This window comes from Eucalyptus grandis, chromosome 7 (assembly GCF_016545825.1).
Source record: "Eucalyptus grandis isolate ANBG69807.140 chromosome 7, ASM1654582v1, whole genome shotgun sequence".
NCBI lineage: Eukaryota > Viridiplantae > Streptophyta > Magnoliopsida > Myrtales > Myrtaceae > Eucalyptus > Eucalyptus grandis.
Genome location: NC_052618.1, coordinates 52483342 through 52500750, shown reverse-complemented (window position 1 = coordinate 52500750; position 17409 = coordinate 52483342). Strand labels below are relative to the sequence as shown.

The window sequence follows — 17409 nt, the reverse complement described above, 5'->3', positions numbered from 1 at the left end:
GCTAAAATCGGTGGAGTTGGCATCAAGTCCTTATCCCGAAAGCAAGCTCCATATTTACGGAGTTCAATATAAAATCTACTTGCATAGAAGTAATCAACCTAGCAAGGACTAACTGTTGTCATTTGTCGACATTTCACTAGTCTCTTTCAGGGTTTTTGCCGTATTTGTGCCGTGATCGACTGATATGCTGGATGAACTTTCAAGCATTAGTTCTAATTACCCGTGATGTTTTGATCGAAGATCTGAAATGCCTTGTCGCTACCATCAAGTAGGAGAATTCCCTAATTAAAGGTTCCAAAGCAACTCTACTCACAGAAATCTTCATGGGTACTGGGAACATGATGTTGGGCACAGCGGCGGAGGCAAAACCTTCGTGTAGGGGGAGGGGATGCTATAGTATTTTGGGAAAGTCTTCACTTCAAATGGGACGACATGGTTCGCGGATCATTGCCAGCGACGACTGATGATTCTCGCATGATTCACGCAGACTCCACATGATAGAGGGTAGCGTTTAATCCAATCTTTGTGAACCACTAGGTCCATATAGATCTAATCTCATTCTAGAAAGTGTACGACAAATCAAAATCCAAGGAGTTTATACGATCTCATCGCTTGCCTGATGGCATTGGTATAACAGGAGCAGTCTACACGTCTGCGGATCCGCAGAAAAGAAGATATCGATGTGCTTGTCCAAGAAGGAGATGGATTAAAATATAGGATATCCACTGGCGGCGAGCTCATCTTGTTCTAATAATCAGCTGTCGCTGTAAGCTGGGTATGCAAGGTGCTCAAGTCAACTCTATACAGGATTATGGGGTTGCTTTGCTTGGCACTTTAATATTCATGAATGTGGAAAATTCTTTAGAGGAGGACATCAAGAGCACTCACTGGCCACTCCCACCCACTTCACTCTCAATGCATTCTACCACTTCTTATTTATTTGATTGCAACGAATCTAGGGAAATAATTGAAGTTTTCCTGCCAACTCCCCCTTTAGCTTTCTTATTCTGGGAATTTCCAGCATAATTGGCAACAACTTGTCACTGAATTGCTTAGCTGCAGTTCCAATACAACTTCAGTGAAGGGAAACAAAAAAGAAAAAAACGCGATTTCAAAACCGGGAATGGTATAGTTACAAAGATGAGGTGATGTCTCGATCCCCCTCTGCTTCTTGTAGTTGCGGGTTCTGTATCCACAGTGAAGGCTGCCCTTTGTTTTTCCTTCCTTGTCTTCTATATAATTATGTAAGAGGATGCTTGATCAAGGTAACTGATGATTTGAAAGATTGCGACCCTTGAATTGAAATGTGTTAAGCTAGTTAAGATGTCATTGGTTTCTCATCAATAGGGCCATCTATTGCATAGCTCACCTTTCTATTGACCCATGCAGTTCACCTCAACTTAAAATGCTTGGTTGTCACACTGAGATCATAAGGATACAACCTCGACCAGATCAATCGGAACATCCGATCCGCGATCAATTTCTGTACTTGGAAGAACCTAATGAGATCGACCAACTACGATAGGGCATACAACGAAGGATGTGGTTTCACATGATTCTCGTGCACTTGATTTGTCGGGTTTACCGACTTAGGTCACAAGCATTTATGTTGACAATAATTTCGTGCTCATTTTTCTGTGAGTTGTTGCTGTGCAGTTACTTGTGGACCGAGACGAGTTGTTGCAGTTGACTAAAGAATTAGGCCATAGAATACATTCCATCCATTCTCTTACACATTCCTGTCATATTTGGGGGAGTTATTAAACCTGAGGCCTTGCGGTTGCTTAGTTGCAACCAACATGCTTGTATTGAGTGGCTCAGAAGCTACTTATTCTCTCTCTCTCTCTCTCCATGGATGCCTTGGGAAGCAGAAGATAGAATAAGAAAGACATAAAATAATGGAAGAGTCGGTTCTATGCGTATTCGGTGGATATATTGTTGCTTATTGTCTTGGGCAACTCATGTCAACGGTCAACGGTTTCTTCCCAAGCCATTTTCTGCCATCAAACTCTCACAATTCATCACGCAAGGCTCTTCAAGTTCTGATAGAAACTTATGGGTTCTCACTTATGGTATGATGTATGTTTATTCAATATGTCAATTTCATTTAATATGGAAGTAGAAACTTACCCAACAAGCTTATTTGCAGGTAGCTACATAGCCCCCACGTTGAAAAGAAAAGCCAGGACATTTATTTGATTTTTTGTCATGTATATTGCATATATGGTTAAATTAGTGGAGGAATGGTAGAAAATTTCATGATAAATTGGTATTCTTTGCTTCGGAGGAGAACCCACTTCCTGGAGTGGCTGTGGCAACTTACGTGCTTCACACATTCCACGACCCGATCAATAATTAAATACAAAGAAGGAATTGTTCACGCCAAGGAAGGAAGTCCCTCCTTAACTAACCATGCATACATCACGCCAAATCCCTAATGAGGCTAAAACCGGAACTTCCAATGTCCACCACACATTTATCTTCAAATTTAGCTATGATTTTTCTATGTAATTCGATCATGCTTCTACCGTTGGATTGTAGATCGAGCGGTCAGGCTTTTACTACCCAATCTATGTGCAACGGTAATTCGAGGACTATAAATCCATCGATTTTGTGCAAGATCATGTGCACTCGTGATTAATGCCACGGCATGAGTAGAGTCCATCACGACATGGCGGATTCGTTCAAGAATAGAATGATGGAATTCGGTTGCCCGCGCATAATATCTCTCGAATCCTTACTGGAACAGCACCAACCATGGGCACTTTGCATAGTTTCCTTCGAAAGAGAACATGTCGACAAAGCCGCTTCATATCAAGTCAACATCAATGATTGCAATGAATTCAGTAACGTGGGAGTGGTAGACGAGAACAATTCTTAGTGTGGTTGGTGTTGAGAAAGTTAAAAAGGCAGTGAAGAATGGTGAGATTCACATTGTCGTCCACCCCCTCCTTTTTTTGTACCAGATCTAATTTTTTTTTTGGAGGAGATACAACATTAGAATCAAATATCTCAAATTCGATTTCTCATGCCTTTTTTTTTTTGTGGCCCCTTCCTAAGCAAAATGAGGATGTCGCGATGCGCATGTGACGGGCTACCGACCTGAGGATATGTTCAGCGCAAACACACGGCTCGGAAGAGCTATGTTCCTGTAGTCCACAGAAGAATTAGACAAACTTTTTGGACTACCAAAACCGAGATTTGTGTCTGTCTGAATGGTGCTAAAATTGGGTGGCCAAACCGGGCAAATGGCACCTTCTTTTGGAAGGGTGGAGTGCACATAGTTTAGGTGATGTGGGGTGGGAGTTGCAAGCTCATATCGATGGTTGCACGAATGAAGCTTCGGTGGGGGTTGTTTCTTAACCCTTTTGCGAAGGAGAGTGAGTTGGCAAAGTGTGAGAAAGAGAGTGTCAAGCGGGGGGACAACACATGAATTTGCAATTAATAAACCCTCTCCTCGCGCACGAAAATTTATATCCCACCAGTTCTTCAATGATAGCCCACCACCCATCTCCTAATTTTGCATCTTTTCTGTTTCGATTTATGGTGGTTTTTTTTTTATGGGTCTCTCTCTCTCTCTCTAGCTATTTTGTGGGGTGTGGGGGTGTTGGGGGGAGTGTCGATGTCCAAGTATAGAAATCGGGTAGTGTATAAAATAGGACTTCAAAGGGTGTTGGAAACTCAAGAAAAGATTGGGGCGGACAAATTCACACACCTTACTGTTCCATTGGTGGTGTCATCACATCACATCCCAACATGACTCCAAATATAACTTAAGACTTCCCATCCCTCTCCTCAGGAGTCTCTCTCTCCTCCCTCCCTCCCTCCCTCCCTCCCTCTCTCTATCTCTATCTCTCTCTAGTGGAAGAAGCATACCATGGAACCCTCACAAGAAGAAGCAGCCCTTGGAGGTCCCAAAGAGCACACCCAGATCATCGTCAAGGGCAAGCGCACCAAGCGGCAGAGACCGCAGTCGCCGATCCTTTTTGTGAGCACTGGATCGCCGATGAGTTCTGAAGGGGGCGATTGTGTCGACAACAGTGAGAGCGACAAGGCCGCCGACCTCTCTCCCTCCACTTCTACCAAATTCCCCGGCGGCTGCACGGAGGAAGAGGAGGACATGGCCAATTGCCTGATCCTCCTAGCTCAAGGCCAATCCAAAGAGCCCTCGAGAAGGGTTGTTATTCAAGAAGACCACGACAACAGCAATAAATTCACGAGCAAGAGGTACTTGGAGGGCTATTGTGTCTATGAGTGCAAGACTTGCAACAAGACCTTCCCTTCCTTCCAAGCCCTAGGTGGTCATCGGGCGAGCCACAAGAAGCTGAAGTTGGCAACAGCCGCGGCTGAAGAGAAGCCGCCACTGTATAAGCAATTCATGTTCTTGCCATCCTCGCCGGAACAAGAAGAAGGAGAATTCAAGAAAGTTTCGACTTTCTCTCTTGGGAATATTAACATTTACGGGAGCAATGGTAATTGCAAGAAGCAGGCCAAGATCCATGAGTGCTCCATCTGTGGCACCGAGTTCACATCGGGCCAGGCCTTGGGAGGCCACATGAGGCGACACCGCCCCCCGGTTGCTGTCGGGGTGAAGCTAGAATCCGACGATGAATCCACGCGGCTGAGCGCCAACGGGCTCTTGTCCCTTGATTTGGATCTCAACCTCCCAGCCCCAGAAGAAGAGAACCGTGATCATTTGTTTCTCTTGAGCTCCAAACAACAGCATCATCATCAGAAGCAATCTCATGCTCCAATCTTTGTCTCGGGCCCCGCAGTCGTGGATTGCCATTACTGAGCAAGAATTAATTTAAGGTGATGGGTTAAGTCAATCACAGTTCACAGATTAGAAAACCACGCGCACGGGTCCATGTTAATTTTCCTATGGACTGTAGAGCATCCAAAGTTTGATATATCCTGATCTCCTGTCATGAATTGTGGGGGTGTTACATGTTAGATTTAAGAAATTACAGAGATATTCAGTTGATTCTTTGGTTACATGTGTATCTTGATTTGGGCTGTTGCATGGACGTCAGTTTCTTCTGTCCGAAAGCAAAATTTTCCGGTCATTCATGTAAAGAGCATGATGGCACAGAACCGGCTTTTCTCTTGTTTTTTCGCCCTTCTTGCTTCTTTATGATCAACTTTTTGTTGTTTTCCAGTTGGTAACAAGAATGTGAACGTCCAGATCAGAGAGAGAGAGAGAGAGAGGCTTTTCTTGCTTTCTAAACAATGAAACCTAAGCCACCACTTTTGGTTGGTGCTTGTGACAACCCCAAGCAAGCCCCTCTCTCTCTCTCTCTCTCTCTCTCTCTCCAAGAATAGAATATGTGTGCGTTTTTCAGGAAGGACACTGAACAATGCACTTCCCTGAATCCATCCCTTGTCCTTTTCCTCTTATTACAAGCAAGCGCATGAAAATTTCTCCTCTTTTTTGAGCTATTTTATTTTTGTCTTCATGTTGCATGATTCTCCCACTTGTTTTCCAAATCCAGGCCTAGCCCAGCCTGCAAGGAATGCACCAGATATTCATATTTTTTTACAGCAAGAAAGCAAAACTCCAATCCGTGAAATACGTGCGAAACTCGCGAGATCAGGGAATTTAGCAAAGCCAAAGTCCGAGTGGATGATCCGACTTCACTAAACTCATAAGGGTTCTATCTTATCTCCTCTCATAGAAAAAACCAAACGATGTAAATTAACTTAGAAGCTTATTATTATTTTTTTTATTATGAAAAAGGGCTAAAACCAAATACAAAAATTTAATGTTGTAAATCTACTATTTCTGTCCTATCACCTAGAGCACGAAATAACTTAAAAGCTTAGCTTACACGGTTTAAAGCCTTTTAAGCCTGTCGACCTCACATTGATTACCCTAAAAAAGAAGAAAAATCAAAAGAGAAGCGCCAATACCCTTTTTTCATGCGCTGCTGGGAGGAACGAGCAAGTTGAAGCAGTTAAGAGGGATTGGCCGCTGATAGTTTTCTGTGTGGTGCAGCTAGCATTGGTTAGGCGACAATATCTATTAGGGACAACTACGAGAGTTTTAATGAGGACAAAAACAAGGCACCTAATCTTTTCTGCCGGCATTGTTTAAGTGGCATGAGCTGTTATTGAGAGGGTGGGTGCGTGTCTCACTCACCCACATGAGATTAGAGAGAGAGAGAGAGAGAGAGAGAGAGAGAGAGAGAGAGTTTTGTGAGGCTTGTAAGTGGGTACAGATTAAGTTGAGCAGTTGTGCTATAATCTGGGGATGTCCTCTTTCTCATTTAGCAAAAGGTGGTTCTTTCTTTGTGAGGTCATCATTGAATATGCCACGGTTCCAAGGTAACGGCGATCAGTTCAGTGACCAAGGAACGAACTTGTGCGTGTGAATGGTACGCGTGACACAGATTCGATTTCATACACCACTGAACGGAGATGGTTTTATGTTGAGCGCGCTTGTTTGAGTTTGGCTCGTCTCATTGGATCCGTCACATTAGTGGGTTTTTCACAAACTAAGGTGGACTTCCCCCCCTTCTGTTTGAGTTGATCCGTTACAAAGTTTTCCCTCAATAAAATGAAGTTTTCTTCTCAATATTGGGATTCGGTGTCTTTGACAAGGGTGAAAAAACAAAGATGTGTTCACAAAATTAATTTATTGGTGTGGTTAAGACTAGTGAGTTTCTTGAATATGAGTATTTTTTCAATTTTATTTAAGTCGCTTTACCAATGTCTATGTGACCGATTCAGAATAACTCGTTCTTTTGAAAACCTATCAAATTCTGCTATTGTTACCGACTCTTCTAGAAAATTATCAACTTTAATAAGCACAGGAACACATTGTAAGGGTTAGAAAGGATGATAATTTGGAGTCAATTGAATTAATATGCTAAGTGACTCAAATATGAATTGATAACCTAAAATTAGTTGACAACTTTATTATAGAAAAGTTGGTAATTAGCTAGAGTCGGTAATTTATATCAAAGTTGGTAACTTCAACAAAAGTTTGATAAAATATTAGGTTAGTGGTAATTTGGAGATGACCAAATCAGTTGGAAAGCAATATAAGTAAGAGTTGATAATTTAAAACTAGTTAGTAATTACATCGAGGAAAAATTAACTTAAATGATTTTGTTAATTTGATTTGATATGTGACGTGGCAACTTCAGTAAAAGGTGATAAATTACTAGAAAAGTTAGTTATCTGGAATGCATTAAACAAACTTGCCAGGTGATTCAAATAAGAGTTACAAAGAAACTAATTGGTAACTTCATTGAAAACAAATTTGTTAACTTGCTCAAATGAAGGCTTGTAATTTCGTATAAAAGTTGACAACTTTGATGTAGTTTTAAGTTTGGCAAATAAATAATGATAATTTATCGAGATTGTTGATATTGTGTGAAAGATCAAATAAATATTGGTAACACAGCATTGGGAGTCGGAATTTAATTACTGTCCCTATACAAACAATTTATCAATCACAAATTTACAATTACAGCATTTGAAATTTATTACATCGTGCATATAGAGTTACCCACACATAAAATTTTAATTTTTTGACACGAGGAATGCTTAAATTATAGCGAAAACTTCAAAGTAAATCCATTCTTTGGGAAAAAAATTCTGATATTTTAATCATTAACTATCAATGTGTCTGCTGTCAAGCAAGATCGTCATTTGGACTATCCCTAAGAATGAAAGGTGAAACAATGGTGGGAGAGCCACCCCCTTACAATTCCGTCGTCGTCTCTCTCTTATTAAAAGATCATACAGGAACCAAAATATACTGCAACATCGAATCATGAAAATCAATTATCTGTTGCGTGGTACGTCCTGCTAAAATCCTTTGACATGATCATCACCACCATGACCATGGTGCAGGTGCAGGTGCTCCGGATTCACCAAATATTCCTGCAACGGGAAATTTGCAAATCTCATTCGAAGCAAATCACTGAGCTCCCATTGTCAGACAATCAGAGCTAACTTGTGCTGAAATCAAGAGGCAAAGAAAAAAAAATTAAAGTGATGTTTTGTACTAACCGCAGAGGATAAGGTTATCCGGTGGCGGCTGCTCCTTGGCTGGGTTCGGGTCAGGGTCATGGACCCGGATATAGAGTTCTTCACCCAAGTACCAGTTTTGGAGATGCTGTGATCGGAGGTTCCACATTCCAGGGTTGTCGAGGAAGGCGTACACTGCAGTCCAACCTCCTGGGTACACTTGTGTGGTCGACCGGACCACGGGATCGTACAGGTTGTAGCCGGCCCGAGCGCCTTCATCCCAGTCTCCGAGACCGAACCTGAAACATTTCACAAGCTTTCTTCCATAAGCATCGTTTGATCACATAAGATTCAGCCTAGCTAGCTTCAATATTCTGATTTTGCAGATTCAATTGTTGATGCTACTATAGTACTCACGCAACAACATAGAAACCGAAACCGTCGAGATGCCATGAATCCATGACATCCAAATTATTCTTGAACACGATCTCCAACCACCCTTTGTGGATCCCCGGCACAACTGAGATTCCGTATGCGGCGTCCCCGTTGACTGATCTAGTTGGGAACGCGCCTAGCTGATAAACTCCTGATCCGTTGCGGAAGTAGTCCGCAAGCTTCAGTGGGGTATTGAGGGTGTAGTACGATACGTTGTTGACAACATATCGAGCTGAACCTTCGATCTCGCCAATGGAGTTCTGCAGAACAAAGGTCTGTGCCAAGGTCACATTTGACACATTGAAAGTCCCCTGCGGGTTCGGCCTGGCAGCTCCAGTGGTCAAGTTCCACCTACATACGCATTTATCAGGGAATTTGTTCTGGTGAGATACTGAGAGAAAAGGAACGTTTCATGTCTAACAATGCAAACCTAAGGTTGTTCTATCTGAAAGATCAAACAAAATTGATGACAAATTTTGGAAGAAAAGCATGTCAGATGATCAGGGGTTAGTAACAAAACTGGCAAGGTATTCACTGTGGGATCCGTTTACCTTATAGATCTAGCCTGAGTCACTGTGAAATTCCAATCAAACGGATCAGGCCCGGCCGGCAAAGGCCCACTGACTTGGCTGACAGAATTGGAGTAGTGTAGCACTCCGATGCCCGCAAGGCTGCTCAAATCATTGACCCTGAACATTTTAGGAGTCGCCACCATGTAGTAATCCGCTTCATCTTGATCAGCCGTTACAAGGACCGAGTAAGACTGTCCGACATGCACGTCGAGGGAATCCACCATGATTTGGTTAGTGTAGGACCCTTCCGTCTCCACTATCACCATGGAGTGATTCTGGATTCTAAAGTTCAAACTAAATGTAGTGCCGACATTCGATATTCGGAACCTGTAGGTCTTCCCTGTAGCCATAAAGAATAGGATGAACATGTCCAGATACAGCACTCACACTTAAGAGGACTAACTGGACTTTTCGTTGCAAAACACGCAAATAAGGTATTGGCGTATTCTTTTAGAATCATACCTTTGGTGACATTAAAGGACTCGTATGAGATCGAAAAGGGGCCACCGTAAGGTCCCTTTCCATTCATTATTATGGTATCGGGGACTCCATGATATAAGACCTCAGAGTCGCCAATCACAGATCGGATTAACTGCCAGAATGAATAAAACTGTAAGTTCAATGTTGCATTCGCATGTTAGATGGAAATTATATAGGGTGATGCCATAAGATTTCTTCAAAACTGCTCAATGAAGGAAGAATTGGAATGACAAAAACAAAAGCGATAAGTGCTGTAGAAATTCTAAAACTTGTCAAATTGTTTCAATTTGAGTCATAAAATTAACATTGTTAGCTTTTTTTCCGTTAAAAATGCTAACGCAGAATTTTAAATAATTTTTATTTTCCACATGGATTTTTAAAATATTTTTATTCAATTTTTTAAAATAGATTTAAAAACTAAAAAGAAAAGTTAAAATTTATTTTTAAAAATTATTTAAAAATAAAAAAATAAAATCAGCGGCTCCCCCGCCGCCACCACCGCCCATCGCCGAAGGGGATGACGATGGTCGCCGGCCCTGGGTGGGGGTGGCCGGCCCTCCCCCGGCCCCGGGCGAGGGTCGGTGACGGTCGCTCGCCCTAGGCAAGGCCTCATCAACCTCGCCCAAGGCCGGTGAGGCTTGTCGAGACGGTGAGGCTCACCGACCCCGAGCAAGGGCCGACGAGGCCTCGTCCGGGCGGGCAACCGTTGCTGCCCTCACCAGGGGCCGGCAAAGGCCGGCCACCCCGCCCAAGGTTGGTGACCGTTGCCGGCCCCTTCAATGATGGGTGACGGCAATGGGCGACGGCGGAGGAGGAGCCGCTGATTTTTTTTTTTTCAAACAATTTTTAAAAATAAATATCAACTTTTCTTTTTAATTTTTAAATCGATTTTTAAAAAAATTAAATAAAAAATAATTTAAAAAATCAATGTGGAAAATTAAAAAAATTATTTAAAATTTCACGTCGCATTTTTGACGGAAAAATGCTAACGGTATTAACTTTAGAACTCGATTGAAACAATTTGATAAGTTTTAGGACTTGATTATACTTTTTATAAACTTTAAACCTCAATTGCATTTTCGTAATAAGTTTTAAAACTTCTGAGGCACTTATCCCAAAACAAAAGAAATGGCATTACCTTGTAGCTGTCTTAATACCAGTCTCCAATGAGAAGGTCGTACTCTGCCTCGGGTTTCGGGAAGGGCACACTGATGACTACGCGGTTGTTGATGCGGATCGCTCCATAACCTCCCGCCGCTTTCTGGAAGTTGATGGAGGGGAAATAGAAGAAAGTGCCGATCTGGTCCTTGGTCTGGAACACATAAGTCCAGTTCGTGCCAGGCAGTATAGGGCAGTTGGTGCCCGAAACCCCGTCCTGCCACGAGTTGAGCCTCTGTTGTATGCCGTTCCTGCAACCAACATTACCAGTTTTTCATCTTTGCTCCCGGATATGCAGTAGGAACTCAGCTAATGTCCCTAGAAAAGGATCGAGCAAGCAGGGTATTCTATGCATCACTCGTGCTCGTACCATGTGAAGAGTAGAGGTTCATCCAGGTCATTGTAGACATTGACGTGGACAAAATCGTTGGTCGTCGCATTGATCAACGGGCCAGGGAACTTTCCGTTGATGGTAATGACCTGAACATATATATGTGAAACGTTGATCTTTACATTTTAGAACCACGAATTGAAAGATTTACTGATGAAAACGTAAATTGTGGAAATTGCAGTGTATCACCCACGTCCAAGGGAATACAAAAGTACAGTTAAACTTACTACTCTGATTTGTGTGGACTTTTATGCAGATTCAATCCGGTCTAATGTCTGTGAACATCCGCTAAATGTCTAGACTTAAACATACATTTAAAAGCACGGAAATTGGAGTGATACAGATTATCACGGGGGGACATGTATGTTCCAATGGGATAGAGCCGGAGGACAAGAGGCTCTGTTGTAAATTAAGATCATGCAATGAAGCAGTAGTGGCCAAGCGGCGTGCATACCGGTTGATCAAGAGTAAGCGGCTTGGCTGTCGTGTCAAAGGCCACGTGCCATTCCAGAAAGATGTTGATAGCCCCAGCCGTGGTGGACAGAATTGCCACCAATGCGGCGCCCAAGATCCACCCTCTAAGCTGGCCCAGAAAAGCCATCGCAGCGGCGGAACGCAACTCCCACCTGGGTTATTTCCCGTGACTTATACGAAGATGAGAAAAGGGTTTAGCTTTTATTTATATACACGGCGTGAATGTTGTTTCCTTTGTTTTTGAAGTGTGAAACCGAGAGATGGTGGAGCTTACTAAGATCAGGGAAAGAGACAGAAGAAAAAAGGACAGGTGAGGGCTGTGAACGAGCTAATAGTGACAATTGGAGTTGAGACACGAAGGTTCGTAGAATTCTAGCCGGCACGAGCATCGTTTTTGATCTTTGTATTTCACAACCTTCGAGAAATCGTTCAGATGCATGTAAAGCTGTTCTCTATCTCTTTTGTATGGGGCTATTATGTGACGCTGCCTGTTGACTCGGTTATAGTTCATCTCTTCATGTCATCGATGAACACGATGCAGGCTGTGAAATCACAATAAGAATGATTGTCATTTTGCGTCCTTGAGGATTTGGTTAAAACCTGACCATGCAACAACAGTATCAGCAACAACCTGCATAGCATTCACCTAAGATTGTAGTCTATTTTCCTATACTAGTAGAGCTGTAACTTAGATTAACGTTTCTCGCAGCGCAATTTGAGTAATAATTCAATGAAGACTGCGAAACAATCATAGATATCTTGGCATTTGGCTGATAGCATCACGGTTGCACAAGAGGATGAGGAAGATCATAGGTCCCATTTGAGATATGGGCACGAAATTTCTTGAACCGGCCCATCTTTTTTTTCACCTGTGTTCTTTCAAAATCCTATCTTATACAGAAAGGTGCAATTCACAAGTATCATGCAGAGTTTTGAGTTGCTAAACCTCTAATCGACAAGGACTACTTTGTCAATACATCATATCTGTAATTATAGTCTGCAGCTTTCGTAACCAAAACCAGCAAATCTCCTGCTAAGAACTTGCAAAAGCACCGTCTGGATGAAAGATGCGGATACCCATGTAGTTGCGTTCGTAAAAATTTAGCCAATGTCAGACTATGATGTGGACAAAATTTAGGTAAGGTGGACACGCATGTAGCCGTCCACACAGGAAAAATTTTATTCATGTCACGTTACAATGCAGTTTCGATGGCTCCATGAATTAGATGTGGCCCGATTTGGTTTACGAAGGACTTGATTAGATAAATTAAAAGCACGTGATTATGAATAATAAAACCTTTTTTATTTACAAAACATAAATATAGCACAGCAATAGATCAACAGACTCTGAAAATATACCTATACCTATACCTATACCACCAGATTTACAATGTACCTGCAACGGTAAATCTTCTGTTCAACATGTGTATCGATTCTATATCACCTATTTGTTTTTGTTTGCCAAAAAATTCTATCTACGAACAGCAGCTGCTTTGGTGAGGCGGTTGATCCAGTTCTTTCTGTTTCAGGATTTGCTTCTTCACTGCCACAGATCCCTTCTCTAGTATACTAGGCACCTCCATCATCTGTGTTGATTAATGTTAACAATATCAGCATATATGCGCCAGTGGAACACATTGATTGACCTGAACTCGTTCATTATTGATAAGACATTTCAAGAAAAGCATTTTCTTTTACTTGAAGAAGTCCCGATATCACAATATGGATGTGGGAAATTCACTTGTGCAATTTTGGGACGGCTTACCTTCTGTATAAGCTCCTTGAAGCATTGATTGACGTTCTCTCTAGTTTTTGCGCTACATTCAAGAAACGAACATCTATGTCTTTGAGCTAGATCTCTTCCTTCTTCCCTTGTTACAGCCCTTTCACTCTCCTGAAATTATCACATCATCAGAAGCAAGGTGACTTCTCTTCTATCGAAGAGAAATATTACATCAGTGAGCCAAAGACCATAACTGAGGGCATCAGCTGACCTTATCAACCTTATTCCCAACTAAGATTCTGATACAGTCCTGATCTGTAGAGTAAAGATCCACTTCTTTCGCCCATATATCAGACAAATTTGTGAAAGTCTCTCGCCGTGTCACGTCATAAACTAGATCAGATTACATGCAAGCATAGATTAGGCTTTGAAATCAGCAGAACAAATACAGCCATATGCATATGAAATCATTATAAAGTATGCTAACAACTTATCTTCTCATCTGAATGTTCTACTATAGTCTTTATGCCTCACATCACATTTCACTCAGCAAGTATACCCATTTAGTCCAGGAAATTATCTAGTAGAGGATATAACTTTCTAACTGAGATTAAACAGAGTGGCACTACGAAATACAGAGCTCCACAACTTGAAAGGACATGGTGGCTCACCCAATATAATTCCGTGTGCCCCTCTATAATATGAGCTCGTCAACGTCCCAAACCTCTCTTGTCCAGCTGCACCAGATAATGATTATTAATAACCGAAACTGCTATTGACTTGCATAATGACAAAAACCTTGAATTCCAAATCCACCATCACTCAGCAAGAGTTAATATTGATCACAATCAGCGAACCAAACCTCTTTGTGTAACATTAGAGAATTCATCAATGAGCCATATGCAGAGTGAATGACCATGAAGATGAAAAGACATTCACAAAATATGAAAACTTTATTTGGTCCAATTTGAAAGTCTCGACTTTCCAACAAGCACGCTGAATTCTTCTTCAAACGACCAATAAAGAAATGGCGAGGATAGTTATGCCTATTTTGACAGGTGCATCTCTCAAAGTAATAAGAATAGGGAAAGGTTCACGCTGAAAAAACAGACAGTAAAAGTAGAGTCAAGATTGATTAAAAACTGTAATTAACAGAGCACTGGTTAAAAAAAGAGATAAGAGGTTGGCAGTACCAGTATCCCAGATTGTAAGCTTCAATCTCTTGCCTCCAACAGTCAAAAGCTTGATCTTAAAGTCCACACCTGGATTTTTTTTCCCCAAACCAGAAATTAGAGATTTTGCTTCCTACTCCCATTGCCAACAAGAAGAGGTAGATACAATCACACTAGATATGCCAGACGTGGAGTATGCTCAATCACATTCAATACCATAACCAAGAGGATGCGAGTCTAAAGGAACAGACGCTTGCTGAAAATGGTGTCCAATTTCACCACTGATGTTGTCAACACTGAAATGCATCTTCATTAAGGCAAAGAAAATGGAGTTTTTCAATCCACACCCAACTGGCTAGTATCCAATATCGGACCAATCCTCCACTTTGCCTTACTCATATTGTTGGGACTAGCATATTCTCAGTACTAGTCTCAACAGAATAATCCTAATGAACAGAAATTCAGAAAATAGAGAATCTCACGATGGCCGAATAGTTGCTTGCTACAAAAGCTACAAACCTGATTGCAATACGGGACATAAGAAGTAAAGCCAGAGAGATCCCAGTCCTGGCCATAATTTTAACAGAAAAATTATGACCATTCTAATTCAATGTATCCTAGCTACTCATACAGGCAATAGATAGGGGACAGAATCATACAGAAAGAAAGGAGGACTGATTCTACTTACCATTTACCACATACCTGAAGAAAATTAAAGACAGTTTCAAGCAACCTAAGCGTGAAGAGCAACAGAATAACCACAGAGCAAGTGAAGATAAGCAACTACAATTAGGGCTTTACACATACAAGAGGATCATTCCTCAGTCATTATTGATCAAAAGGATTTTTCTTTAATGCCAGAATGCACAACAGATGAATATTAAATCATAGGCCAAAAGAAAAGTGTAACCGGAAAGAGAGAGAGAGAGAGAGAGACTGTACTGTACCAATGGTAGGAGAAGGATCATGAACAGAATTAGAGATGAAGCTGAGGAGAAGGCTGCTCTTGCCAACACCCGAATCCCCAGTCACCAATATCTTGAACGAGTAATCAAAACTGTTGCTGCAGCCTTTCCCAGAAGAACCCATGATTCTTTCCAAACCCCCAACCACAAAAAACCACACAAAAAGAAATCTTCCTTGCGTTTCACTGCACCACCCTCAGCTTCCATCAGCTGGTCACCACTTCAAGAAACAAGAAACCCCCCATGATCCACGAAAGCGTCGTCACCAGCGGGAAATTTCCTCCGTGGTAAGCGACAGTGCACTCGGTTGGAGCGTAGCGAATGCCTTGCGGATGACAATTCCACCCGAGTAATCTCGCAGGCGCACGACAGCATCACCTCGACCGGAAAAATTGCATAGGCACAGAGGTTCGAGCAATGGACAAACGTCCGTTTGATTGTTTGAACGTTTTTTTTTTTTTTAATGTTTCTTGATTTGCCTCGAGTGGTTTTTTTATCTGCTGGCGCGGGTCCACGCGCCTCTCTGCAGGCGCGCTCGTGGCGCTCGAACCGAGGACGCGCATCCACGCGCCGGTCGTTCGGCATTTAGTGTCCTGTCCCACTTGCTAATCAAAAATTGATTATGATGCGACAACGTCTAAAGGGCTTTTTTTGGCCCTTTTCCTATGTTTCTCAAACTTTCGACCATGCTTGGAATAGTATATCTAGATAATGACTCGACAAGGGATCCGATGAATTAACTCGGCGAAATTCATATCATTAAGAGTTCTAAACTCGCCGGATTTTTTTCCTTAATATAAATTTTATTAATGTCTATATCAATATGTAAAACGCGATTCGCAAAAGAAAAACGTTGGTCATGATGGATATTATTAAGGGAAGATTGATTATATATTTGGGTTTAACTTCTTTAAAAAAATGAATAATTTTAAATAATATTTGTCTCAAATTAATTTGTTTATAATGCTTAAGATAATTAGTCAATGAAAAGAATTTTTGTACAATAAAAATATTTTTTACTTATTTATTTTGGTAAGTATTAAAAGTAATTATTAGTAAAAATAATTTTTAAATAATTTTTTTTCATGAAATAAATAGTTTTGGTAATGATATGATTTCACTTAATAGAATATGCAAATAGTTATAATATAGTAGTGAAATTATTATTTATTTTTTATAATGAAATGGTGGTATGTGAAACCAATTTTTAGAATCGAAATGCGTAACGAAATTTGAATAATTATCGATTAAAATCGTCTATAACAAGCGAGTTCCCTCACGCGCTGAAGAGTGCGACGATGATAAAATCAAGAAGGTGGAATTCCAACAACGCATACGTAATGGCGCCACTTGGCCATCATAAGTGTCGGACATGCAATGAACACGCAAGACCGCCTGCCACCTCTTCCCAAATGTCTCGCTCGAAAACGAGTTTTCGCTTTCTTTTTTCAGTCAACACCTATGTTTATGTCATCTATTATTTCCATTTTTCCAATTATTTTACTTCAAACAGTTAGAGATAATTATGAAATTATTCGTATCCCCTTCTACTATTTGTTTCTCTCGTGATTATACATATATTACGGTTGATTATACATGTTTTTAATTGTAATTGATATTGCAGTACCTTGTTACTTTGCGTAATTATCGTGCAAAGCATATAAATGGTTAAATAATTATTCGTCATGAAATGCACTGGGATTACACACTTCTTTTCTGTATATTTTTATTGATGCCAGATTTTATTCCGGTTTAGCATGCTTCGGCCGAATCTCGAGTATTTCGGATTTGCTTATTGTCTTTCTCAAGTGAACTATGCCATTAATTGCCTCTTTCTCAAACGAAGTATGTCATTGATCTCCTTTTCGAAGCAGGATTAATAACGATATTGCTGAAACTCCTATTGCGATTAATGTTAGATTAGATGCAAAGATGGGAATACTCACCCACCCATCGGTAGTGTAGATGGTGTGCGTGCTCTCCCTCATCGCCGAGGTCAAGGGTTCGAACCCTCTCATTTGCATTTTCATGACTTAAGTGGGAATTCCAGGAGTGGAATACT

At 41.2% G+C, this 17409-nt stretch overlaps 3 protein-coding genes across 4 annotated transcripts; 1 reads left to right on the top strand and 2 right to left on the bottom strand.

Annotated features, from left to right (window-relative positions):
- Positions 1-3877: 3877 nt before the first annotated feature.
- Positions 3878-4795, top strand: LOC104454142 (zinc finger protein ZAT5). Its single transcript, XM_039317930.1, has one exon. It carries the CDS (start codon positions 3878-3880, stop codon positions 4793-4795), a length of 918 nt encoding a protein of 305 aa, XP_039173864.1.
- A 3219-nt stretch (positions 4796-8014) lies between these two features.
- Positions 8015-11614, bottom strand: LOC104455812 (monocopper oxidase-like protein SKU5). Its single transcript, XM_018877308.2, is given in 7 exon segments — positions 8015-8276; positions 8395-8763; positions 8964-9324; positions 9447-9576; positions 10603-10873; positions 10993-11102; positions 11468-11614. Coding segments are annotated over 7 exon segments (1650 nt in total).
- Positions 11615-12768: 1154 nt separating this feature from the next.
- LOC104454141 (ras-related protein RABC2a) lies at positions 12769-15788 on the bottom strand. 2 transcript variants are annotated; one of them, XM_018876915.2, is made up of 7 exons: positions 15330-15788; positions 14902-14949; positions 14404-14472; positions 13882-13947; positions 13482-13603; positions 13253-13381; positions 12769-13073 (listed from the first exon to the last, which is right to left on the bottom strand). In XM_018876915.2, the coding sequence occupies exons 1-7, from the start codon at positions 15469-15471 to the stop codon at positions 12963-12965; spliced, it is 687 nt and encodes a 228-aa protein (XP_018732460.1). In that variant the 5' UTR covers positions 15472-15788; the 3' UTR covers positions 12769-12962. The 2 variants fall into 2 exon arrangements, with proteins under 2 accessions (XP_018732460.1, XP_010067203.1); XM_010068901.3 differs by lacking the exon at positions 14902-14949.
- Between the last annotated feature and the right edge of the window lie 1621 nt (positions 15789-17409).